The 24,928-nt window shown below is 50.9% G+C and overlaps 10 protein-coding genes across 10 annotated transcripts; 3 read left to right on the top strand and 7 right to left on the bottom strand.

The window, feature by feature from the left end:
- Nucleotides 1-7: 7 nt before the first annotated feature.
- Nucleotides 8-663, top strand: BDW74DRAFT_147929 (BolA family protein). Its single transcript, XM_073723616.1, has 3 exons — nucleotides 8-186; nucleotides 272-378; nucleotides 430-663. Exons 1-3 carry the CDS (start codon nucleotides 76-78, stop codon nucleotides 596-598), a joined length of 387 nt encoding a protein of 128 aa, XP_073586380.1. The 5' UTR covers nucleotides 8-75; the 3' UTR covers nucleotides 599-663.
- Nucleotides 664-2,784, bottom strand: BDW74DRAFT_147926 (syntaxin). The gene is made up of 5 exons (XM_073723615.1): nucleotides 2,291-2,784; nucleotides 2,088-2,190; nucleotides 1,568-2,028; nucleotides 1,234-1,513; nucleotides 664-1,181 (listed from the first exon to the last, which is right to left on the bottom strand). Exons 1-5 carry the CDS (start codon nucleotides 2,294-2,296, stop codon nucleotides 1,126-1,128), a joined length of 906 nt encoding a protein of 301 aa, XP_073586379.1. The 5' UTR covers nucleotides 2,297-2,784; the 3' UTR covers nucleotides 664-1,125.
- Nucleotides 2,765-7,563, bottom strand: BDW74DRAFT_147925 (uncharacterized protein). Its single transcript, XM_073723614.1, has 5 exons — nucleotides 7,528-7,563; nucleotides 6,559-7,453; nucleotides 5,871-6,509; nucleotides 4,686-5,798; nucleotides 2,765-4,448 (listed from the first exon to the last, which is right to left on the bottom strand). The coding sequence occupies exons 2-5, from the start codon at nucleotides 6,902-6,904 to the stop codon at nucleotides 3,256-3,258; spliced, it is 3,291 nt and encodes a 1,096-aa protein (XP_073586378.1). The 5' UTR covers nucleotides 6,905-7,453; nucleotides 7,528-7,563; the 3' UTR covers nucleotides 2,765-3,255.
- Nucleotides 7,564-9,894: 2,331 nt separating this feature from the next.
- On the bottom strand, nucleotides 9,895-10,618 carry BDW74DRAFT_147922 (uncharacterized protein). Its single transcript, XM_073723613.1, has one exon. The coding sequence runs from the start codon at nucleotides 10,419-10,421 to the stop codon at nucleotides 10,143-10,145; it is 279 nt and encodes a 92-aa protein (XP_073586377.1). The 5' UTR covers nucleotides 10,422-10,618; the 3' UTR covers nucleotides 9,895-10,142.
- A 65-nt stretch (nucleotides 10,619-10,683) lies between these two features.
- BDW74DRAFT_111502 (Zn(II)2Cys6 transcription factor domain-containing protein) lies at nucleotides 10,684-12,846 on the bottom strand. Its single transcript, XM_073721795.1, has 2 exons — nucleotides 12,563-12,846; nucleotides 10,684-12,512 (listed from the first exon to the last, which is right to left on the bottom strand). Exons 1-2 carry the CDS (start codon nucleotides 12,646-12,648, stop codon nucleotides 10,961-10,963), a joined length of 1,638 nt encoding a protein of 545 aa, XP_073586376.1. The 5' UTR covers nucleotides 12,649-12,846; the 3' UTR covers nucleotides 10,684-10,960.
- On the bottom strand, nucleotides 12,847-14,217 carry BDW74DRAFT_111482 (uncharacterized protein). Its single transcript, XM_073721793.1, has 2 exons — nucleotides 13,648-14,217; nucleotides 12,847-13,583 (listed from the first exon to the last, which is right to left on the bottom strand). The coding sequence occupies exons 1-2, from the start codon at nucleotides 13,859-13,861 to the stop codon at nucleotides 13,045-13,047; spliced, it is 753 nt and encodes a 250-aa protein (XP_073586375.1). The 5' UTR covers nucleotides 13,862-14,217; the 3' UTR covers nucleotides 12,847-13,044.
- A 1,467-nt stretch (nucleotides 14,218-15,684) lies between these two features.
- BDW74DRAFT_111488 (putative nucleoside-diphosphate-sugar epimerases) lies at nucleotides 15,685-16,731 on the top strand. The gene is made up of 3 exons (XM_073721794.1): nucleotides 15,685-15,984; nucleotides 16,043-16,142; nucleotides 16,203-16,731. Exons 1-3 carry the CDS (start codon nucleotides 15,725-15,727, stop codon nucleotides 16,590-16,592), a joined length of 750 nt encoding a protein of 249 aa, XP_073586374.1. The 5' UTR covers nucleotides 15,685-15,724; the 3' UTR covers nucleotides 16,593-16,731.
- Nucleotides 16,732-17,600: 869 nt separating this feature from the next.
- Nucleotides 17,601-18,634, top strand: BDW74DRAFT_111478 (ankyrin repeat domain-containing protein). The gene has a single exon (XM_073721792.1). It carries the CDS (start codon nucleotides 17,882-17,884, stop codon nucleotides 18,476-18,478), a length of 597 nt encoding a protein of 198 aa, XP_073586373.1. The 5' UTR covers nucleotides 17,601-17,881; the 3' UTR covers nucleotides 18,479-18,634.
- Nucleotides 18,635-18,970: 336 nt separating this feature from the next.
- Nucleotides 18,971-21,645, bottom strand: BDW74DRAFT_111458 (uncharacterized protein). The gene is made up of 4 exons (XM_073721791.1): nucleotides 20,620-21,645; nucleotides 20,310-20,556; nucleotides 19,740-20,215; nucleotides 18,971-19,669 (listed from the first exon to the last, which is right to left on the bottom strand). Exons 1-4 carry the CDS (start codon nucleotides 21,483-21,485, stop codon nucleotides 19,360-19,362), a joined length of 1,899 nt encoding a protein of 632 aa, XP_073586372.1. The 5' UTR covers nucleotides 21,486-21,645; the 3' UTR covers nucleotides 18,971-19,359.
- A 433-nt stretch (nucleotides 21,646-22,078) lies between these two features.
- Nucleotides 22,079-24,419, bottom strand: ste7 (MAP kinase kinase Ste7). The gene is made up of 4 exons (XM_073721790.1): nucleotides 23,750-24,419; nucleotides 23,537-23,694; nucleotides 22,946-23,483; nucleotides 22,079-22,894 (listed from the first exon to the last, which is right to left on the bottom strand). The coding sequence occupies exons 1-4, from the start codon at nucleotides 24,035-24,037 to the stop codon at nucleotides 22,196-22,198; spliced, it is 1,683 nt and encodes a 560-aa protein (XP_073586371.1). The 5' UTR covers nucleotides 24,038-24,419; the 3' UTR covers nucleotides 22,079-22,195.
- Nucleotides 24,420-24,928: the final 509 nt, after the last annotated feature.

The following is a 24,928-nucleotide window of genomic DNA, read 5'->3' as shown; positions in this document are numbered from 1 at the left end:
AATCAGCCCGTCGCCTAGCACGCATATAACTCCCTTCTTCGTCCTAAGCAACTGTTCTCCTCATACAGATCATAAATGCCCCGTCTCGTCCTCTCCGGCTTGCTCACCCGCCGCCTTGTCCCAACCACAGCCCGCAGAATGTCCTCGACAACAGCAACACCCATGGAAGATGTTATGAGGGAGAAGGTAGTTTACGTTCACTCTGTTCTCCTCTCACTCTACATAGGAGAAAACATGGATAGTGGCTAACTGTTGTTTCCTGTCTGACTAGATTACCACGGCATTTTCCCCGTCCACGTTAATAATCCGCAACGACTCGCATCTACACGCGCACCATGCGCCAATGCAAGGATCGACATCGAAGGAGACACATTTTCAGTATGTTTATATTCCTTCAAGCATGCTGATATTGTACTGATTGGTATGAAGTGTAACAATTACATCGTCTGCGTTTCAATCCAAGATGCAACCCGCTAGACATCGGATGGTGTACGGATTATTGAAAGCCGAAATGAGTCGGGAGGATGGGATCCATGCGCTGCAGTTGAAGACAAAGACGCCAGAGGAGGAGCAGAGGGAGAAGGAGAGGCAGGGGTAGAGACAGTAATATAAGTCTAACGAAGAGAGACGACTACGGATACACGGTAACAAAAGATATTAAGATTATTAGGTAATGGCTATCACATAAATCCTGGCGCCAAGTGAAACCAAGCGACCAGTCTAATATATACAGCAACAACAGTATGCGCATCCTAGCCAACGAGTAGCGACGGAATCAGTCAAGCCGCGTCATAGATGCAACTGTACATGATCATCAGTGCGCAATGGGAAAACGACAGTACGAATCGAAAGCTTTTCAAACAGTAGCGGAACGGAACAACGTGCGACGTGGTATAGCTGATAAGACAACATAGTGAAGAAAGCAGGACGAGGCAGAGGGCTTGTTGAGTCAGCCTAATTTGCGAGCAAACTCCCGGGACAGGGGTGCTCAAAGCTAAACTAGGCCCGAAAATCAATTGCAACTTCGTTTCAGACAGGATGATAGGGGATCTAATCGGAAAGCCGGCGTAACAAACGGATGGATATCTTCCACGGCCGGTGTCCTGGCGCGTTTTTACTAGTGGTTTATCTCGACTGAGTGACGCCGACGGCGACTGCCACGATAATGGCAATGATAATGACTAGATGGTCCGTTAGCCTAGTGATAGACGATGTTGAAGCAGCTATACGTACTAACGATAATCAAGGCGTACCACTTCCACCTCCGGGCCTTGCGCGCACTCTCGACAGCTTGACCAAGCTGAGTATTCGCGTTTCCGAGATCCCGAGCAACATTTTCCGCGCCCTGGTCGATTTGCTGAACAGCTGGCTCTTGCTGAAGAACCATGGTATTCAATGTTTGAAACTGTTCATTCAATATGTTGATCTTCTTTAAGATCTCCGCGATCTCTTTTTGACGACTGGCAACAGCGTTCCGTGTGTCTTGAGCTCTCTGAGTTCTAGCGCCAGTAACCTAGTGAGATCAATTAGATTCAACTTTAACACAGTCGTTGTAGACGGTTCTTACCTGGAACGTCTGCCGCTGGCCGCTCAAAACGGCCTCGACCTCCCGATCAATTTCTTCTTGCGGCTGACCTGCCATGCCATATGTAATCTGCCGCCGCACCTCCTCTTTCAGCTTGTTTGAGAATGCCACCTGGCTCTTCTGGTATTTTTCAATTACGTTACTGAGACTGCGAGTTGTGACTTCCAGTTGCGCCTGGACATTCCCAGACCCAGGGGTCTTCTTGATTCGCGCAATATCCTCAGTCACTTTCCGGAGACCGTCACTAATTTCTTGCTCAATGTCATCGAGAGCCTGGCGCGCAGTTTCTCCTTCCCTTGTTGAACCTGCTTGAAGGGAAGCCCCCTGACCGGCAGCAAGCCTGTTCTCTATGCGGTCGTCTAAAGTTCTAATATCTTCCTTAACCTGCTGTATCTGGTTGAGCAGTTTGTTAGGATCCGCGGGTTGCTGAACCGGGTTCATCTCTGATCGAGAGATGTCAGTGGGAGTGGCTTCTTTCAAGGAGTACCGCACTGCGCCTTACCAACATCTTGGCCATAATTGCTTTGACCATAGCCCTGGTTGTTGCCGTAGGGATTTGATTGCTGCTCCCCGTACGCCGGGTAATTGTTGTAGCTCTGCCCGTACTGTTGAGGCGGTTAGCAGGTTGAAAGGTAGGCAGGGCGCCTCGAAGCCACTTCAAGGGGCAGCAAACGGCCCGCAGAAAAGATCAGCTGGCAGACATACACTCATAGTGACGATACAGCGAATTTAACGTAGTAGAGTCTTGGGTGACTAGGACGATGACAGTGTCTGGTCTAGAATGAGGACGAGGAAGCGTGTCGTATGCGCAGGAGCTCTGGTCGGTACCGCGGAAAGGAGGACAACCGGCGGAGCGCGCGAAACAGCGACAGAGCTGGAATGTGGATGACGGAAGCAGCGAGAAAAAAAAAATGAGGCTCAATTAGGTGACGAAACAAGGAGGAGAATGGTTGAGACAAGTTGAAAGCCTTTAGGGACGAGGGGATGAAAAACAAGAGAGGAGAAAAATGATCAGCTCCTGAGTAGGGACCGAGTGATGACGGGTGAGACAAGAAGAGGCTGAGCAACGACGCACGGGTGGCGCGCGGCTGGAGGTGCTGAGCTTCTACCAATCCACCCCCAAATTGCTGTTGCAGCCTTGACGCTCTTATTTCGAGACTGGTTGGTTAATGGGGAGTCCCTTGATTTAGCTCCTAAATGAATGAATCACCCTGGTGCTATCTACGCCCGCCGTTTCCAGGGGAAACCGAACCTCCAAGGCGCATTGAGAGAGTCGAGACTCCAAAGCAAACCTTGATTCTGGCGATCGTCTACGCGGTAGCAATGACCGCGTCCCCTATTTAACAGCAGCAGCTTATAATCAGACACAAATCAAAGGAGCTCTCAAGATGGTCAGCTATAGCATGGCCATTGTCTATCTATATCCATCAAATTGCCGCTAGTGGTGCTCCCTAGCGACCGCCCAATAATTATTTTGATGCCTTAGAAGACAGCGACTTTCTCATTGGCCCGCCTGAACGAGTGGACATAATCACGTGAGCCAGAGCTTCCGGCGTACAAGCGGAGCTCCTCCAGGGCCGATTACCGGAGCTAATCATCGAGATTTGACGAGTTGAAGTACAAAAGAGCACTGGCAATTGGCTTCCCGCCTGGGTACTTACTGGCTTCCCTCAAGTATGTCTTTCTGATCTTGATGGGCTTCGTGCACTTCTTTTGAGCTTGTCAAGAAAACGCCTCGGAATCGATTTGTCTCGACGGCGGCTTGTCCCCGGTGTCGACTCAGGCTGACGAGGGACGGCTGCGGCCGCCAAAGCTTTGGCAATCTCTTCTTCTAGTTTTGAAAGAAATCCGTCGTAGATCTTGGTTCTTGAGTGCATCGGACCCAGCAATGTGTTTGCAAGTTGCACGATAGATTTCATAATCCGTCTAGCCCCTTCCGTTTTACCAGCGTTGTGATTGGACTGGGCGGCGGCATACAAAACATCCAATATTTGAGGGCTATTTGTTCTCTGCACCTCCTCTCTCAGTTTGTCTTGGACTGATTGCTTCATCTCCTCTGCTTTTTCCGATGCGCCTGTTTTCTCCCTGGTACTTGCTTTTTCTTGACGACTATAGCTTTCGTACATAAACCATAGCGTGAACATCATCTGCGTGATAGCCACATGCTCATCTTCAGATACCTCTTTTAGCTCATCCAAAGCTTGAACCATCATGTCTTCTGCTTCCTTCATTCTTCCTTGCGCTGAAAGGATATTCGCGAGAGTGCTCTTTAACTTTATCGTCCTGGGATGCTTCGCTCCGTGTAGCTCAGTAGCCATCGCGAGTGATTGAGTCGCCAGCCTTTCTGCCTCTTTCGGCTGTTGTAGAGACTGACAAGCAGAGGCAAGCCCACTTACGATGTCGATAAGGCGGTCATGGTTGGACTCGTCATCACGTTGAGTGGTCTGCAATAGTCTCGCAATGGAGTCTTTTGCTCTACCCAGCAGTGACTCTGAATAAGTTAGTGACGCCAATGCCACCATGCTGCCCACAGTATCGGGGTGGTCTGGACCGAGTGTCTCCTTTCGCATCTTAAGGGCATCTGAGAGGGTTATTTCTGCCTCTTCAGGTTTTCTTTGTAATTTATACAACGCTCCGGCGACTGCCATATAATCCGGGGTATTGGGGTGGTCAGGCGCGGTCCGCCTCCGAACACTGATTACATGTCGATTGAGCTCTTCTGCTTTGTCCCACCAACCTCGCATCTGGTATATAGACATGAGGAGAGCCTCCACAAAGATAGTATCCTCGTCCTCTTCTCCAAGCTTGGCTTTGCCAAATTTAAGGGCCTCGGTCGCTATTTCCTCGGCCTTCTCGAATTGGCCTAGATTAGAGTGCGTTTTGGCTATGTCAGCCATGTATTTCACTGTGCGGGCTGGATACAAAGATTGAAAGAGCGAGGACTTATGGATCCAAAGTTGTATGTTGAACAATCTTAGAGCATCACTGTACCGACCATCCTCGGATAAACCATGTGCTACATTATTGATCAACCGAGGATGGGCAGATAGCACAACTGCTTTCTCACTCAATAAAGAAAGCGCATGAGGGAGGTACTCACGCTGCAATTGGCTGTTTTTCTCGCTTGAATCAGGGAAGAGAATAGAGACGCGACCTGCTGCATCGCTCAGACAGCCCGCGAACACTTTGTTCTGGCGCATCCAATTTCTAGTAGCTAGGCGCACAAGACGATGCATTGTCAAGGGCCCTGATTTGTCGCGTGTGGCAACGAAAGAGAAGCTTAACAAGTCTCCCACGGCTTCCAGCCTTTCCTTCTCAGACGTCGGACGGGGAAAGAAGCTCCCCGGAACCTCATGATGGCTTAAACAGGCCATGAGCTTAAGATATCTTGCAGCCAAGGGGTTCCTCTCCGCAATCTGAGAGAAAGATATAAGCCACGTCGTGGCAATGGGACTTGGCGTATAAGGGTAGCGCTCTCCGCCGTCGAGGCCGGCGTCTAGCAGGGCGATGGCATCGGACTCCTCTTTCTCGAAGAGCTCCATGTATTCGGAGAGCCCGATGTATTCGTTTCGGCGGAGATATGCGGCCGCTTGGACGATGGCCAGAGGTAGGTGGGCGAGTAGCTTCAGAAACTCCAAATTTGTCTCTTTGTCCATCAGTCGGGTTGGATCTCTCAGCTTCTTCCGCAGAATACCAAGGGCGGTCTCTTCACTGGGCTCTGGAACTTCCACGATATCACAAGAGGCGTCCAGAGCAACGTTTCGGTTGCGCGTTGTAACCACCACTCGGCCATTCTCGCTCTTTGGAAGATCGCCTCTAAGGTCCTCCCAAATAGAACCACTGTCGACATTGTCGAGGAGCAATAGCCACTTAGTGACTCTGTGCTCAAGGTGAGTCACGACGCGGTTCCTTGTCTCGGATGGGTTATCATCGGAAATTCCCAGAGCGTGTGAGATTCCGTCATAGCCTTGCCTGACGCTTTCAGTGCTGGTGCATGAGATCCAGAAAAAGGAGTACTCGCTCTCCTTCTCTCTCATTTGATGCAGCAGCTCGACGGCCAAGTCGGTCTTCCCTATACCGCCGAGGCCAAACATTGCCATAGTCCTTGGCCCCTTTGGCGAAAGAATTTTGCTTCGCAATTTCCCGATGAGTTCTTTGCGGCCCACGAAATCCGGGTTGCGGGAAAAGGGGACAGCCCAAAGGGATACATTAGCTACGAAGGACAGTAGTTAGCACCAAAAATCTTCAAATTGTGAATAGATAATGGTCTCATGCTATAACTAACATTGGCTCGCAGTCTTCCACCAATCTGTCAAGAACGTCTTCGCAGCAGCTGCGCCCGTGGCACATGAAAACTTCCTCCATTCATCATTCTTATTGGAATCTGCAAAGTCGCTTATACCCTTTATAACGAGGCACGGTACTGTAAAGTCCCACAACCCGGGAGCTTCCATTTCAAATCCGATCGCATCATGCTTTCGGGCTAACTCGTCGCGTTTTTCCGCAGCTTTTAGGACCATATCTCCTGAAGCAAACCTCCCAATGTGTAACTGAACCCCATTCTTGATGCTTTGCTTAGAAAATTCTGGGTCTTCGTCGGTGGCTCCGGCGGCGCAGTTGACAGCAACGAGCTCGGTACCTGTCGCCTTGCCTTTGTCTTTGCTTTCCCTGGATACCAATTGGCGTTGCTGATGGGAGCTAGCGAGGGAATGTGGGCGCTCGTATCCGGTATGCTCCCTCTGGAGAGAGGCAAGGTTTGCGGCTAAACGCTGCTCGAACACCATACAGTCGATTTCGGATTTGAGTGTTCGCAGGAGAGTGGCGACCTCTCTATTGTGGCCCTTGACGTGGGTTTTGCTCTCAATTTCGTGCACTAGATATTTTCCCCGGTCGTACTCCATCATACTGTCGGATATGATGACATCTGTTCACCAAGTTAACTAATGCGCCAGATCAGAAATGATGTGACTTGCCTCCAAAGCCACGTTGACGCTTCTCTTCCCGCGAAGAAGGTAGTCCGTCGCAGATACCAACCAACAATACAATTTCTATGTTGGTGTAACTGGCCCACATGCTGGATATAACGCCCGAGGCCGCTGCTTTTCCCACATCATAGATCTGACAAACGACCACGTTATGGCGGCCCATTCTGCCATTGTTGTAGACATTCGGATCCCTCTCCGCTTTACCGAGTTTTGCAGATCGTTCGTCGAAAACCTTGTCAAGAAGGTATCTAACTGCGTCGGTTGCCTCCGGAAGAGCGCACACAATCGCAACCTTATAATCTTCGCGGCGTGTTGGGACAGTGAGTGAACTCATGATGAGATAGCCGATAGTGTATTGAGGGTAGAAATGGGATGAAAGCGTAGCTTTGGTGGTATCGCAATAGGTGGTAAGTTGACAGAGACTCTGAAGGTAGTGATACACTTGCCTGGGGAGTAGCTAGTTTATCTGACAGCTGGCTCAAGGGAGAGAGCCTGCAAGGCTAAATCATGGCATTTGAGTACCAGCTGGCAGCGGATAACCGCCGTGGTAGTCTGCTTCGTAGGCGCTAAGCTAAGGAGAAGGCTGAGCTGCAACAAGGCTACGGCGCAGGCGAAGAACAGAGGTGATGGGATAGTGGAAGCAATACCCCGTCCGTAAAGAAGATGAGGCATACATTACAGACACTGCCATATTCATATACCAGCAAAGACTTGATGGAAAGCCTCAAGGAGGGGCTTGAGCAAGGGGAACGATGGACCTGGCACGCAGTCTGTGGCAATCAGTAAGGCTGACCAGGGCTCCAACCAGACCAATCATAATAGCCCGAGCTTCCCTTCTCTCGTATACCTTATACGCCTTGGAGCAGCACTGCGCAAGCAGTTCCTGTAGCCTGGTCAACAGTGCCAAAAAAAAAAAAAAAAAAAAAAAAAAAAAAAAAAAAAAAAAAAGGTAAGTACATGTTCGAAAAGATCCACTCAATGAGCAGCTCAAAGAGTGCTTGACTTATTGGGCTCAGGGGCTCTGGCCTTTAATTCTAAGATTCCCGTGAGTTGATTCGTAGCCTAATGGTACGATGGGGCAGTCTTGAGCTAACATCAGCTGGATGGGAACCCTGTCAGGGGTATTTACATCAACCGGTTTGTTCCTTCCTAGCAGCTTCTTCGTCCATGTCGGCTAGCAGGAGCAATCTTTTGAAATCACATCACGGTTTATCCTAAGTTGCGCTTAGTAGAGCTGGGCCCTGCTCTGTCTCAAGTCATGGCGCTCTGGTTCATCCATGGCCCTTTGTGCGGATGAACTGCTGGGCTGCAGCCTGCAACGAAGGCTGTGTTTGGTTGACAGCGCTTGTGGCCGGGACCCAGCACAGGCGAGCCAATCGATAACGCTGTTGATAAAAAAAAACAATCTGTCAAGGAGTTAACCCCACTAACGCCACGTACCTACCTAGACTCCTCCAATCATCCGAGATAATCTATTGAGGTCAGTTCGAATGGAAGCACCGTCCGTTGAGATCAAAATCAAAGGTTCCATGTATGGGGTCGTTGTGATTCCAGTCAGGTTCCCCACGGGGAAGTTTCGTGCCAGTGCTACCATACCAGCCTCCCAGTGACCGATTACTCTCGATTATCATAGAGCGAAAAAAAAAAAAACAAAAAAAAAAAACAAAGTCAGAACTATTTCCTCAGCCTCTGGACCGACGACAAATCCATGGCCCCGTGCCTTGCAAAAATCCCTCATTAACTCCAGCGGCGCATTCATCCTCCAAGCAGCTACCCGAAATCAACTTACATCAAGTGGCGGAATAACGACGATCTTTCGGCCACGGGCGACTGCTTTGACATTGGGAATAGTATGACGAAGGCGCTGATTATTTGTCAACGGCAGTGTGACCGATCTCCCGTGATCAGGCTTGACGAACCGGAAAGCCGCTGAGATAGCCAGCATGAATCGACAGGGCCTTGAAGCATGAGGTCTTCCTCTCCAAGCCGTATCATGCCAGGGCTGACTGAAAATAGAGATACTACAGAAATGGACCGCTCATGCGGGTGTCCCCAATTGGCCTTGTACTATATTCTTTCGTGATATGGGAGCAGCCTTGTACTACGCTGCCGCTTTCTCGGATGTGATCCATCCTTACCGAGGTACCCGACATGCGATGCTTGCCGTAGAATCAATACCAAACTCAATCTGCGCGCCTTGAATGGTGCCAGCGAAGAGGACCTTGCTGCAGCGATAGCAGTCACGATATTGAGTGATGGGAAGCTCGACCAGCGGCTTAGTCGCTACCCTAGTCTCCACGACTGGCAAGTCAGGGGCGAGCGCGGGTGACATTGACTTTTCGGGTACGGGGCTTCCACGCTTGAGACTGTTCCGTGGTCGGTCTTCAGAGCACCTACCTTGGGATGCGGAGCCCTTAGAGCACCATGGCAGTTACTTTGGGATTCGATGCGGATACCGTGGGTGCAGTATACGGGGTTCTTGCGAGAGCGTTCTGTGAGCTGGGCGGGATTCATTTTCGATGGATCGGGGGACTGCAGAAAGAAGAGCTCATTGAGGTTACTGCATCTGGGTCTGCGTTTCTCCGGGCCTGTGACAGCTGCAGTTGCCGTTGCGCTACACCCTGGACTCTGATGGCTCGATTCCACGATACACATCTTCTTGATTGAGGTACTGTCTAGATCTAGCTGCTCTTTCGTGCTCCAAGTACGCCAACGATCTCAACCCCAGTCCATCTAATCGAGCACCGAGCTAAAACCGTGACCACTTATCTATGATCCCGGCACTTCCTGTCAAGTGTCAACTACGCCGACTTCTCCGGCAAAGCCCTCCACGGATTCTCCGGGTCCTGCATCTCCTCCTCCGCAGACTGAATCGTCTTGCGCACCTTACACGGGCTCCCCACTGCAACCGAGAAAGGCGGGATATCCTTCGTGACGACGGACCCCGCGCCAATCGTGCATCCCTCCCCGATCTTCACACCAGGAAGAATGATCACATTTCCGCCAATCCAGCAATCATCACCAATAAACACCGGGTGTCCAAACTCAACGAACTTCCGGCGGGACAGAATACTCGTATCATGACCGGCCGTGTAAATGGACACATTCGGCCCGAGCTGGACGCGGTTACCGATGACGATCAAGCTCGTATCCAGAGCCGTGAAACTACCACCAAGCCGCCATTAGCCTGGTGAGAACTCTTAGATGGGAGACATGTCATACTTGAAGTTCACAAAACACTCCCGTCCAACAACAACATTACACCCGTAATCCGGCCAGAACGGCGGCTCGATGAACGTGCCCTCGCCCACCCGCCCCACGACATTCTTCAGCAGCTCGAGCCGCCGGTCTGCGATCTCCTCCCAAGACACGCTCTTCGTATCGAGGCTATTATAGTCGCTTGCCACGCCGCGGCAGCGGTGCCGTGCTGCGGCTAGCGCGGGGAGGAGCGGGTTGTACCTGCATGTAGATGATTAGCGTAGGGTTCACCGTCCGGCTTGGTGGGTTCAAAACGTAGACGCACATCATCCCCGAAATCATCTTCTCGTAGTCTTCGCACATGGGCACATGGCTTAGCTCGCGTGCGAGCTCAATAATCTCGGGTCTTTTGGCGGGGGCGGCCATTGTCTTGTCTGACTCTGTGCTACTGTACGCTGGGTGTGGGGTACCGGGATGGAGTGAGCTGGGTCTGGGGCTGGGTTTGTGTTGCGGTTAGTGTAGATTAGTGGCGTGGGGTGTCCAATTGCGCTGGCGTACGGAGGATCTGGGTTCAATCGAGCCCTGGGGACTCGGGAATGGCGGTACCTTGGATGTTTGGTAGAGAGTTGGTGAGGTTGGGGTTGAAATAACATCGTCGTCAGAAACACTGCGCTGCAGCCTTAGGCATGAATCGAGCACGGAGCTAGACCTATGGGGGTTAGCAGTGCTGGGTATGGGCCAATCATGAGCTTGGGCTATAGTTTGCTTGGTTTTAGTCTCGAGACACTATCAAGGCATGGTGTGGTTACACAATGGGAAGACACGTCACGGTTCTTGTGCTGGCTGTCTTCTCTGTGGTGTGAGAGGAAAGCTCAAGGCTTGCCATGGAGCCAATAGTAGAAGCAGTTTTGTTACTGGAAAGCCTAGTTCAACCTCATCAATTCCTCCGATAATGAGCATGTTCCCGAAATAGAACCTATCATGCAGACGTCCATGATGTATACGCTTGAGTCTCAACTTGGGCTCTTGGAGAGAACATGGGCCATGACTATTTATCTAGACCACCTGGGTACATCATTGAGTTACTATATTTGCGGAGTCATTGAAGCAAGTTGACAGCCCAGCCGTCAGTCAAGAAGGCAAAATATAGAGGAACAGCAAGCCAACGCTGCGTAAAGTCACTAGGGAGAAACTACCAGTCAATCATACAGTTACTTATATCCCACGGCCCATCTACCCCCTCCGGCTTCATATAGAGCAGAACCTGCACCGGGTTCGTTTTGAAATCTTTCGGTTGCAACTCCTCATAGACCCTTGCCAAGGTGCTGATGTCTTTCTCGCTGGTTGGCGGCTCAGAACATTGACTCTCTTCAACTTTAACAACGAATTTCGCCACATTTGCATATACCCGCGCATCCCAGAACCCCTCGCGCTTGGAGTAGTGGCACAGAGTATCGATTGCTCGGCGGCGGAGAGAAGGATGCCTACAGCGGAGGGCCACGAAGTACATGGGTCCGATGATTTCGCCTTCGAGGGAGAAAACGCAGCTCGCTTGTTTTGTTCTCGCGTCCTCGGTGGTCGTCGCTGTAGTTGGATTGGGGGAGGGAGAGGTGAGGCGGATGATCTCTTCAGCGTGGCATACCGCGGACTCGAAATCGGTAATGTATCTATCGTATCCGTTCTCGTCTCGGTCTAGCACGACTCCAACCCACATTAGTGAGATATGGTAGTAGATCCGCAGCAATAGGGAGGCGCAGAGATCTGATTGCTGGATTTTCGCTCCCAACTTATGGAGAAGTTTATCGTGTGATAGTCGCCAGGGCAGCATTCCCATAAGGATCTGCTCTCGCTCGGCTTCGAGCTCGGCTTCGAGTGCCTGAGGTCGTTCTTCGCGCGTGATGCCGACGGTGCGGATGAAAAGTAGGGCTTTTGTCATTAGTTGGTCGAGATGCGATCTTGCCTCGGACCAGTCCACAAAAGGCTTGCCTAGCTTGGTGTCCATTGAATCAATGTTCAGGGGCATCAATGGACGACTCATGAAGGATGCTTGGAGATTGAGTCGGAGGAAAAGGTCGCGGATTTGTTCGTACAGCTCGCTGGTCCAAGCTGAACCTGGCGGCGTGGAATGCTCATGATTGTAAATTATCCGCAGTCCGGACTCGATGTGATCCAGCGCTTCCTTCCTATTCCCTCGGAGCATCTCCAGGCATATAAACAGACAGCACGCCGTTAGGGTTAAATCGATATCACCCCCTCGGGTCTGCGCAGAAAGCGACTTGACCAGTGCTTGGATGGACTTATTATACTCCTCGAGCACGAACCGCTCTGTTGGTGCGGAACTGCCTTCCCTCCGGGCAACTGCATCGCCAGTTTCTTCTCCAGCACTAAGTTCGAGTCGCTCGTGGATCGCCCCGATGGCCGTCATGGCATGCCGCACGCTAGGCTCGTGCTCGCCGAACTGAGGTATCAGATAGGACCACAGCTTGCTGTCATAGAATCCGGAGAAAGCATGCGACGTCCGGGTATTGAAGAAGTCGACGTAGCGCCTCTCGGTCCGAGTCTCCTGCCGCAGCACAAGTCGTTGGTCTGCGTTCAAATTATTGCGGTTGAGCGGTTGATGGCGCTCGGCGATGCGTTGGCGAAGTTGGGTTTGCGAGACGTTATCGTACCCGTCGCACGTTCTCCCAGAGCTTTGACATTGCGCACAGTAGGGCTTGGCTTCATCACATTTTACATGTCGGATTCTGAGCTCGTCAGTAAGACTCGTTTAGATTGGTGTTGATTTGGGACCTACTTGCATGTGATGCAGCCGTTGCGAGACCGTGGTTTTATTACCCTTCTTGTGGTCATTATAGATATACTACGGAGTAGTTGAGGCATATGCTGGAAGAGATAAAAAGAAAGACGCAAAAGATGGAGAAGTCCAAGCTTTACCCTAGCTGAGGCCTAGGCAAAGCAATTAAACTATTTGGTGCTAGTTTGGCCCCAACACGCAATGTGGTGGCTGAGCCGCAGGACCCTTAACCATTTTCGCGGTTTTCCTGTATTCCTTTCGTCTCATGGGAATAATGTTGGGGGCCTAGTTCAAGAATCCATGAAGGAATTTAGTTCGTCGGGCAGCGCAAGGCTACGATGAGGGAAAGCCCGGAAAGGGTCCGATCGCGGTTCAGATTAAGGTAGGTATTCGTCGCTATAGTAGAGAAGAGAGGCAGAGGCACTAATGATGTAGGAATAGCAGGAGCCCCGCTCACAGAAATAGTAAGGAGCTTCAGGATATTATGCGTTGAGTTCTGCGACCGGCCGTGTCGAGTCCAGCTCAGACATCCGCCCCGGTTTTCTGTTCACTGCATATATTCCACCATCATATGTACCAGGCGGCTTCGCTGCCGATGACTGTTCAGGAGGCAGGCTCGCAGATGGTATCGTCTGCTTCCTCTTCCTTCGTTCCCAAAGAGCCCATGCCACTGATGCCAGAGCGATAACACCGAGTGGAACGCCAATACCAGCCCCGATCGCAGTTTCATGACATGTCGAGCTTGACCAGGTCGCTGTGGATGGTGACGATGGCGTTGAGCATGATTCATTCGAAGAGTCTGACCCTGAGTCTGTGGATGTATTGAACGAAGTGACGTTCGCCAACAGAGCATACCCCGGTAGCGCCTCCGCATCAGGAACCGTGAACGGCTCACCGTCTCGACACGTCGTATCCGAGGTCGAGTCATTGCTCCCAAAGACAGTGCCGCAGCAGTACCGAGAAATGCTGTTTCGGAAGCTGTAGTTCACAATTGAACACCCGCCTGCAGGGTTGACGTCCGCTGAGCATGCTTGTTAGCTTATTCAGTTGCCCACATCAAGGTACAATACGAGAAATGTACTAACCACAGTACTGCGGGCACCCCTGGTCCCATTTCTGGTTCGTGCAGGCTCCTCTCGATAATGTGTAGGGCTGATTCCTCGTCGCTAAGCAGAGACCATTTGACATGCAGAGGTCCCTGTAGTCGCAGCACGACGTATACTCCTCGCCCGAACAGGGCACGTTTGACTCGGCCTGGACGCCATTAGGGAAGTAACATCTTCGGGTGGAGTTGGCCATGGTCGATATTCTGAGTAAACTTAAGAGTCGGCGCAGGAACCAAAAGTTTAAATTAACCAGAGAAGGGGACCCTAGATTTTATCGCGTTGTCTTGAGGGTAGAACAAGGCGCTGCATCAGCTTGCGAAAGTCGTCTGGAAATTCCCATGGAAAAGCGAATCGCAAGCCAAAGGCGGGGTGATCATGGTAATCCACGTTCATTGCTTTTTGGTGGAGGAAAAGGGGCCTGTCTGCTTTTCTCATCGGCAGACGTCACGCTACTGAGACCAGGGTCTATCTCGCCCCAAAGTAGTAGTACTCTGCGCTCGGTCTGGCGTTGCACAAGGACAATCCAGTCGAATCCAATCACTGAGCCTCAGCCGGGCCAAGGCTTAAGCCAGAGCAGGCCTTACCTGAAAAGGGCCCTTGATCAACGCCGGTCGGGGCTGTGTCCGGGGCCAAGATGCCAATCCGCTCTTCCTCGGATGCATGATGACCTATGCTCTGCCAGTCCTTGCATTGGGCTCACTGGTCAAATGAAATCAGAGTTGGCAGGCCCAGTGTAGGGTCCGCAATTCCAAGACCTGCCTGTCTCAATCCCAAGTATTAAGTATCCTGCGATCATTGACTGATCGCAGGCCCATAATCGCCCAGTCTCTAAAAAGGCCGACACAGGAGTCCGGGGCGCCTATTCATGAGTGAAGATGCGGCTGTTCTTCTATTCCGAGCGTTGCAGATATACGCTTGCAAGGAGCTCTTCAAGACCAGAAAGCCTCTGAGGAACCGATAGTGGAGAACAAGGGTCCGTCGCAGCCCTCCTCAGCCCGGTAGCTGTCACCGTGCAGTATTCTTGTCACATAACTCATTCTCGTTACCGCACTCATTCTCACCACAGCCCCCGGACTCATCGCATGCCCCGACATTGCAGCAGCTTTGCGAAGCTGAGCAGCACCTCTGTTCTACCGGACAAAACTAGGCATTATCCGTGCAGCAAATCTAATGCTTTGGCTCACAGCACTTATCCGGGCCACCAACTTTCTCTGGCGACAGCATCTATCCGATTTGCAGGCGTACCCTAAAGGGCACATCGTTTCATCGTCAAGGCAGCATATGCGTTCATCAGGTTTGAGGGTACTCTCAAAGTCGCATTCGTGTTTTCTGGTAGGGCATCAGCCCGAGTTCGTGCAGTCGTATCCAGATCAGCAATAAGTTCCGTGAGCCTCATAGCACACTTCCTCGTTATTGTAGCGGCCGTCGACGCCGCTGCTAACTGTGGGCTATAGCATCCACCTAGGGTGCAATTCTGATCATCGGTACAACAATCACTGGGGGGGGGTATATCACTGGGCAGCCTGACAAGCCGACTGCTGAGCAAGTCTAACTTCCCAGCTCGCCCCGCCAGCCCTCGATCACCTATATTGGAGTAGTGACACTGAATCTTGTTGAGGAAATGTTACCCGTGGCGAACTCGCAAGAAATATCAGCATAATCGAATGAAGAAGGACATTTTTAAAGACCCTCGCAGGCTGAGCGGCAAAACATGTCGAGGCTTCGGTTGGATCGTACGCGAGGCATCACAGAGGATTTAACAGCCAATCTCCGGTGCTTACAGCGTCCGGAGCAGAGAGCCCTATCTCGAAGGCCAATGCTTCTCACATCAGCCACAGCAAAGGACGAGGTGATCCAGAGTCGGAATTTGAAAAAGAAAGGCTGACGCCAAGACCGGTCCGGACTTATCGAGATCGACAGTATCTCCGGCTACCACTCCGGTCAGCGCATCATGATCTGCACAGGGATCTCCTATAAAGCGAGCATTCCTCGCATCGGCGACGTCGTCGTTCTTCCCCCCTCCAGTAAGCACTATACCTCCAAGCACTGAAGCGCAATGCGCCTCATCCTCACTGGCGCCACAGGCGTCGTCGGATCTGCAGCCCTCAACCATATCCTCAGCCTCCCAAAGGGCGAGATATCTGCCCTGTATATCCTCAGTCGCAGTCCTGTGCCTGCGGCCGAAAATAAGCCGAATGTCACGGTTATCCAGCACAAAAACTACAATGAGTATTCACCTGAGCTATTGGAGAAATTGAAGGGAGCGGATGGATGTATCTGGGCGCAGGGCATTTCACAGACGTTGGTCTCGAAGGAGTAAGTTTAATCTCTTGATCATAAACATTATATATGGGCCATGAACTGATGATTGCAGTGAGTATATCAAAATCACACTCGACTACCCGCTTGCTGCGGCAGAGGCTTTCTCGACACTATCTGACTCATTCAACTTCGTCTATGTATCCGGTGAGGGTGTACGTCAATCCCTTGACTCTTGTTGCAGAAAACGGCTTCCCACTAATACCATCAAACAGGCAACGCAAACCCCCGGCATGTTGACACCACTCTTCGGCCGTACAAAAGGGCAAGCTGAGTCTGCACTTCTGGATCTAGCCAAGAAGTACCCCAGTCTGAAACCCTTCTCCGTGCGCCCTGCCTACGTAGACACCGCGAACGACCCCGAAACTCTCAAAGCCAGGATGCAACGGCCAGAGCAACAGTCTTTCAAGGCAAAGGCGCTGCACGCTTTCTTTGGTCCGTTGATGCGGAATGTGCTTACGAAGAACGATTCACCGACAGAGCACCTGGGGAAGTTTTTGACAGATCTTGCGAGGGGCAATGGGAAGCCTCTAGCTGAGCAGGGAGTTGCTGAAGATGGCAGGATTATTCCGAATGTCGTCTTCCGGAAAATTGCTGGGCTTTGATCAACTCGAGATATTCTCCGACCGTTGTGGCCATTATACGCATTTTGATTAAAGGGTTTTTGGGTTGGATTTATGCTTCTGATTCTATCATAGATGTATCTATTCTCTGCTTAGCCTGTTGCTAGGATCCATCAAGGCTGATAATATTCAATAGTCTTATCACAGTGTCGAGTTCTGGGTCATGCCTTCCAAAATAGACCCCGGCAGTGACGCAAGCGTTCAGCAAATGATGGTGATTATTTCAGTGTGAGCACAGCTCTTCTGCCTTCGCAACATTGTCACCAACGCTTCTCCATTCTTAGAGCCTCATTGCTAGCCGCCTGACTCGGAATCTTGCTTGATCTCTGGTCAACACCTCGCATGCCTCCCCCTTTGCCTCCCCCAAGACTCCCCACGGAGACCCTTCTCCTGATCATCAAATACGCCGTCGACATTTGGCCAATACCGGAGCTCTTCAGAGCCCGCCTTGTCAATAGTGAGTTCCCATCGAACGAGAAGAATACTCTCTAACTTCTGTAGGTACTTTTGCGGATTAAATCCTCACCATCCTCATTGATACGGATCGCCTAGAGACGGAGCATGAGGTTGAAAGAAGCCGCCTGAGATTTCACTCTTGGAATGGATGGTATTGGGGCTACTTACCTGAGCCCTTCAGGCGTCAATATCTCCACAAGAAGATCAACCGCCACCATGAGCGGCCTTGTGGTTTCTCACGAGTTGTGCACAGTATTCTGGATGATAATGAGGCAAGTCTAAGGCAAGTCACAACAGATAGGGACGTGCAGACTGAACTTATAATCGACGCTATGGTTTCAGTAAATCCTCCTCGTTTTGCATCATGGCTGGACACAAATGCATACAAGCGTTGCAGGTTAGTATAGGGCCACTGCAGACCGGTCACCGAAAATCAAAGTGCCCAGGTGAAGATTATGCTCATGCTCGACGCAATCCGGCGCAATGATGCAGTATACCTGCAGATGCTGCTCGATGAGAAAGGCGCCGTGCTACATACGGTCTGGAGCAAGCTCGGGGTATACTATCCATTGTTCTTAGCGGCGCGAGAGGGGACCGGTGCTATTTTGGAGACACTTCTGTTGTACAAAGACTGGGAATCAGCGTTAATACACCGCTTTAGTTGGATCGACAGAGGTGCGGACGCCAAAAGACCACTGAAGATTGCTCTTCAACGTGGCAATCGAGACATCATCAATGCTTGGTTAGACGACTCGCGAATATATCGGGGCTCCGCAACTCTTCCATAAACAGGCTTTTGCACAGCATACATCAATATGACTCGACTCGGAGACCTGGGAATGATTGAGTATCTGCTTTTCGAAGCATTTGTGGAGGCAATCAAACATAGCCAGGCGACCGTGGCAGAATGGTTGTGCGACGCAGCGAAGTTTGATGTTGATCAAGAGATGGTCAAATATCCAAAACGTGCTCTGTTCACAGCTTTGCAGGACTGTTCTACGTCCCATAGGTATCGAACGATTGAGATGATCTTGCTGAAAAGGGCTGATCCGAACCGTACATATGCTGCGGTGACGGGGACTCCTCTGCAGGCCGCACTGCAGATGAAGGAGCCGGATAGACAACATATCGTTGATCTCCTTCTATCAAGTGGCGCTGACCCCAATGCTCGCACGCGAAAAGATGTACGCCGGATGAGAGCACCTTTGCTATACGCTGCCAGAAGGGGAGAGGTCGACCTTCTCCGTAATTTGTTCAAGCACAGGGCTGACCCTCGCGTTATTTGTCGATGCCTGACCATCGTCGATGAGGCAAAGCGAGGAAAAATCCGGGAAGAGGTAGCTGAGATGCTAGTGGAATTTGGCTGGGAAGAGAGATTTCGAGATTGGGCCCGACAAAGGCAATCAGGTTGATACGGCATGGTCAGCTCATCTTTGGCTATCCATATACAACAAGCAGGTCAAGTATCGTTCCAGTTATAGTATATAAGATGTGGTGAAACAAGTGAGCTGCTAGTTTCTAAGTATAGGTACGTATAGACTAGATTCTTTTATGAAAGAAGAACTGATAACCCTTCCTGTTTTTGCTGCGGATAATCTTGTTTCGACCTTGCACTTCAGACAGGAAAACTGCATTTATGTCAAGCACCTCATCCACTAGCCTTTATGCGCAGGACTTCATCGTTTTAGGTCTCTAGGATGTGACTGGTGAGTAAAACTCAAAACGTACGTTCTAGCAAGGTTTGGGGGTATCTCAAAAAGAGATCCAAGGGCGGCTATAAGATCTGCAGAGTAGGATGTAGAGGAAGCCTGGAGGCCGTGAGAACAAGTCATCCATATACCTGCTGTATCAGTAGGTTTGAGATAATTTCTATTCTAAGTGGTTCTAGGACGAAATCGAATAGTCGTCAAGCATAGCTAATGAACTGTAATGTGTTCACATTTTTTCTCTTGGAAGGACTCTACTCTTGATACTTTGGAGGAAACTGAATTATGTCGAGATAAGTATCAGAATAAACCAGAGTTTCGTGGAAATTAGTTACATTGTAGCTTGGTCTAGCATAGGCTCTGTGGAGTTCCTGAGAATGATGCCTCGTAACCGCAAAGGGCGATCCAAGAGTAGGTAACTAAGAAAACAAAAAGAAAGGGACATGAAAACATTTGTAGAAGTATCCGATAGATAAACAGTACTTGCATCCATCGATCAATCGATCAATCCCAGAGCGGACATTTATGCCTTGGACTTCTCAGCCTAGAATTGCCGGGTTCGTCCACCGTCGTGACACTGTAGCCATCTATTTAGATGGAGTACTCACAGGAGCAATAGTTTTAACCGACCCAGCCACCTTGGTGATGACAGGCGTCGACGTCCGAGTCCTGATCGCCATAGAGAAGGATCTAGACGGCGAAGGAATCGCAGAAGAGGAATCGATGTATGTGCTGCCGCTATCCGCGCCTGGCGCCTCGATGCATACATCGTATCCGCGAAAAAGGTTCGCGCATACATCTTTTCCGACGTCCTTGTCGACGACGTCGGGATTCCAGAGGAGGAACTGGTCCATGGTAATAGAGTTTGCGGCGACAATGTCCTCGCATGTGTCCTCGCTATGAAAAGAACGTGGTTAGTTTGATTGGGTAAGATAGGCAAGGGGATGGGATGGTGGAAACAACTTACATCGAGACAGGCCAGAAGAAAGTGCATGTCTTTATAACATTTGGCTGGCGTGGTAGGAGGGAGGTTGGCGATGCGGTTGGGGTGAAATCTATGAGAGTTGTTGGGGCGTCGGGGACTGCGACACAGTAGTAGTAGTCCTTCTGGAACCCGTTACAAGTCTCGAAGACGGACGGGTTCCACTTGATGAACTGCTCAGCTGAGAAAGTGCCGAACTTCAACGCGATCAAGTTGCAGCTGTCGTCTGCCGTGGCCTTGTACCAAGCAGTGCAGTCCTTGACTGTGTCTGCGGCTTTGGGGGATGGCGCGCCGGTCACGGTTGGCGGTGCGTGGTGCTGGCCGCTCGGAAAGGCTGCGACGCAGTAGTAGTAGCCCGCAAAGATACCCGAGCAGTCGTCCTTGAGCGCGGGATTCCACTCGTGGAGTTCTTTCTCGGTGAGGTAGTAGTATTGCTTCAGGATGCTTAAACAAGTGTTGCCCTGGCGAAGTCTAAGAGTTAGCTAGGTGGTCATCAAGTATGACCAGGGTATATAGGGTTAAAGCAGGGGTTAGGGACAAAAGCAATGTGCGTACCTTTTCAGCCTGATAATACCCCTGACAGCCGGTTGCCAGTCCGGCCTGAGTGGGGGAAGCCGTCCAGACAGGAAGGTTCGTAGGATCCTGCGTAGGTGTATGAACTGTGGGCTCCGGGATTGAGCCATTATTGTACCCGGTAGGGTAATCAAATGACAATGTGGTTCGGGGAATGATTCCAACACACACCCACCAGTCAATGAAAGGATAATCACAATCCTCAGCGAGGCTGGGGTTCCATTCTAGCCTGTGGCAAGAGAAAATATGTTAGCAATTCAATCCATACTCAAAGGAAGAGAAAGAGACATACAGTTGATCATACGAACACCAAACAGAATAACGCGCCTGAATCGTGTCGCAAGTATCGCCCATCACGACCTTGTGCCACTTGTTGCAATAGTCAGGCTGGCCGGGCATCGTGTGCGTCGGAGGCCAAGTGTCGTTCGTGCGAGTCGGGTATGGAGACGGGCTGGGCGTGGTTATAGGGTTGACTGTATAACTGCCAAAAGGTGGTCCGCTAGTTGTGATGACAGGAACAGAGCTAGCGGGCTTAGTAGTTGAAGAGGTAGCCATGGAGCTGCCAGTGTCACTAGAATCGGTGAATGTGTAGCCAAAGGAGCTGGCCGAGTAGGGGAACGAGCTGGTCGAATGGGCCGAACTGGTCGTGGACGAGCTAGACGAGTCTGAAGAGCTGGTGCTTGTTGATGTTACGGAACTGGTCGAACTGGAAGAACCATTCGATCCAGACGAGGTAGATGACTTGGAAGAAGTGGACAAGCTGGACGAGGTAATGCTGGCACTAGCAGTGCTGGTGCTGGTGGTAGGCACAGGGACATCCCCAACACCAACACAGTACGCATACTTGGCCCAGAAATGAGATTCACAGTCCTTTTTCAAAGACGGATTCCACTTGTAAAAGTCCTCAAGAGCAAGTCCAAATAGGAGCGGGACCCCTCCACAAGAGTCTCCAAGCTGAGCCGTATACCATTTGTTGCAGTTGGCAGGGGTTCCAGGATGAACTGGGCCAGAGGGAGCAGTTTCACCAGGGGGCACATCCTTCAAAGCCGATGCGTGATGCTCCTTGGTAGCCGATGCTGCAAAGACAGAGGAGAAAAGAAATGCTAGGACCAAGTAGCGCAGGAGCCTGGTGGAATTGAACATGGTGGGTGTCCGCATTCAGAGAAAGGATAAATTGGATAGAGATTGAGGGATGAGTTGGGAAGGTTGTGAGAGAATGAGAGGAAGGCTCAAAGTGGAAGAGAGAGATGATTATATGGCCAGATGTCAGGAGTTCAGGACTTGGGCAAGAGAGAGAGAGTGACACTGAATCAGTTCACATTACCAGTGAAGAATCTGCGCAGAAATTATTCACTGAATAAGTAGGATTGGCCAATACGCACTAGCATTTCCATCCTTGCCATACAAAAACGCATCAGTAGTCATTCACTGAGAACACAAGGCCTTTATTCACTCAGACACAGCAGCACGTGACAAAATATGTGCAGGTGTCAACCCCAGGGATTGTATGTAAAAATAGTTGCAGAGACGGCATTCTTCGTTGGAGTTAAAGTAGAAAAGGAACAACGTGGTTTGAAAATGCAAATCCCGGATGATAAGACAGATGCAAGAGTTCCAGCCTCAAGACACAATTAATTGACAGACAAATGTTTTCAAATCATGAGGTAGTCCCAAGGAGCACAGCCAATGTAGGAAAGCGACAATACAGAGCAGGATAAGAAAGGGGGATACATAAGGGGAAATGAACACAAATGTTCGAAGAACGAATACGCCCTGCCGATGCAAGTCATCAGAAACACGGTGGCCCGTTGAGATTTTAGCAGTCACTCGAAGAAACGGATGGTAATAGGAACCATGGAGTAGAGAGTTTACACAGCTCCCATATGGTCGCCGCGCCGCTGCCAAGAGGCTGAGTTCGGGGTCGGTACTCCGCCAGGAGTAGGAGCAGCACGGAAAGGTAGGGCGGTGCTCTGCAGGGGCATCCGCGAATTCGTGTTGTGTGAGCTAGCCGAGCGGGATCCTACGGAAGGTCGCAGGGACTGATCTAAGCTAGAGCTCGTATCGCCCAAAGGGGTCCGGGACGGACGACGGGTCGGTCGAGGCTCATCTTGTTTCGATTCCAGAGAGAGGTGCTCCAGTGATATCGGTGGCGAGGAGCGGTTCGAACGTGGTGCGTAGTGCGAGGGGTTTGAAGGGTAATGCGATTGGTTTGATGGGTATTGCGGTTGGTTCGAGGGGTATTGCGATTGGTTCGAGGCGTAGTGCGATTGATTCGAGGAGTAATGCGAATGGTTCGAGGGCGTATGTTGCCGATGGTGTGAGGGGATGTCGCGAGCTACGTTGAGAGGAATTTCTCCGGTTGCGCCGCGCGATGATCTGCCAGGCACGTGCTTCTGAACGGGTGATGGGGCTTGGACGGGTGATGAAGTCTCTCTAGTTTCCTTTAGAGACTTTGGCGCTGGGGGTGCCAAGTAGGACTTTCGATTATGTCGCTCCATCATGCTGATGGCCCACTCTTGAAGGTCGACTGGAGTTCGCTTAGCGGCTTGCAGGAACGCGTCTTTCTCCTATATTGCAGGTTAGAAAATGGCTATGCAGCAAAAAACGGGTATACGGACGTATAGCTCAAGAGGGGTCGGTCGCTCTTCGGACTTCTTGAGTAGACATTTTGCGACGAACTCGTGCAGAACGGGTGGGAAGGCGTCACTCCTAGGCAGCTTGGGGGCGGGTTCGTGGACGATTTGCTGGAGAAGGTCCAGGATTCCCATAGGCCCCGCGCTGGCCCGGTCTCCAGCCGCAGAATCACTCGCATCAAATGGGAACCGTCCGACTGCCAATTCCATGACAGTCAAACCCACACTCCAGACATCTGAGCGAACAGTATAAGCGCCACCCTGGATACGTTCAGGAGCCATGTAGGTTGAGGTTCCAACAAATGTGTCTGCAATAGAGTTGACTGTTTCGGTTGCGACTCCAAAGTCGCACAGCTTGATGTTGCCGCGAGAGTTCACAAGGACATTGGACGGTTTGATGTCGCGATGCATGATACGATGGGCTTCGTAAAGATACACCAACCCCGCCAAGATAGACTCAGTGATCTTTCCCAGCACATCCACTCGGATAGGTCCAAAGTCTTTTGAGATACGATCGAGTGAACTGCCGAGGCGTTAGTATCACGCTAAAAGACGTCAAGAATATTAGATACTCACCCACAATCCATATACTCCATGCACAACACGATGTCTCTTGCTTCATTCTGGAAAGCTCCGTAAAACGTCACAATGTTCGGTGAGTTGCAATCGTGACCAACTTGGAGCTCTCGCAGAATCTGCTTCCTCACGTTCTCTTTCGCGTCGACCCTGATGATCTAAGAGCGTTGTCAACCAAGTTCAACCACCATAACGCACCATGTATAGTCTTACCTTCCGGGCCATAACGACCTTTGTCGAAGCGTGCATGACTTTAGAGACGGTTCCTCCATTTCCGGCACCAAGTTCTTTTAGAGTAACTAGATCCTCGCTGCGAAGATCCAATCTAAACTCCAAACCAATCTCCAGGGTATCAGTGCGAGTAGCTTCGCCGTTGGCAGCAGCTCCGGGGGCCTGGGCGTCTCCGTTGGACGATGTCGATGAAGGTTTCGGGGCAGCGTTCAGGGCAAGACCTTTGACGTTCTTGCGCTTCAGAGTTCGCGCTTTGAATTGGTCGGCCATGGCTACGGCGACTGGGGATCAACACCGGGAACGAGGGGTCGAGCGGCGAAGAAATTCGAGTAAAGAGGATATCGACAGAAATAGGAGCCGAAGCACGAGCCGTACGATCAGGGCAGGACAACCGTTCGTGACAGGACCTTGAGCCAGCTAGGTGGATTGTTCGTTGGGCGCCAGATGCAGACAAGCGCCGCAGGTCCAAGCCAACAAGGTGGGGGTTTCCCCTGGACCCAGCTGCGACAGTCGGTGTCAGATAGTCTCTTAACGCTATTCTGAAGCCCGCCAAGTGGGGATCGACACAACTGCGAGATGCTCGAGGTGAAAAATCAACAAGACAATATCGGCAACCGGGGGAGTGAGGAACATCCGAGTAGAAGGGACGAACGGACGATGGACGCCGGACGGATTTCAGGACAACCCCAATGCTAGTGGAGCTCGGGCGGAGATAGAGAGAATTGGCTAACACAGGCGCCTGGAGGGCTTGGCTAGATAGTAGCTAACTCCGTTTTTGAGTAGTATTGAGTCAATAATAGAGGGTCCAACACAACGATTGTTAATTCAGATAATAGAGTAAATCTATACTGAGGCTATTTGCCCGCAGACTAAAGATCACTTCAGGGAACTCAATCATCCCTTACTCTAGTCGGAACAAAGGGTCAATAGATATACTTTCTCCGAATGAAAATGCATGACGTTCAAAAGATACGGCTATCTCAATACAGAAGGGTGATACTAGCTGTCTTATAAGTATTGAAGAGCAATCAAGACCCCACAGACTATCAGGAATCTAACTGTGCTTCAAAAGGGTGACGATGTACGCCCCCAGATCTTTAATAAAGCTGGCTAGCCAGCACGTGATGCATTAGCCACAGATCAAGCCACCTGCTTTAGGCG

This window comes from Aspergillus multicolor, assembly GCF_047715735.1.
Source record: "Aspergillus multicolor strain CBS 133.54 unplaced genomic scaffold BDW74scaffold_5, whole genome shotgun sequence".
In the NCBI taxonomy this organism is placed as follows: domain Eukaryota; kingdom Fungi; phylum Ascomycota; class Eurotiomycetes; order Eurotiales; family Aspergillaceae; genus Aspergillus; species Aspergillus multicolor.
This window is presented reverse-complemented; position numbering and strand designations above follow the sequence as displayed.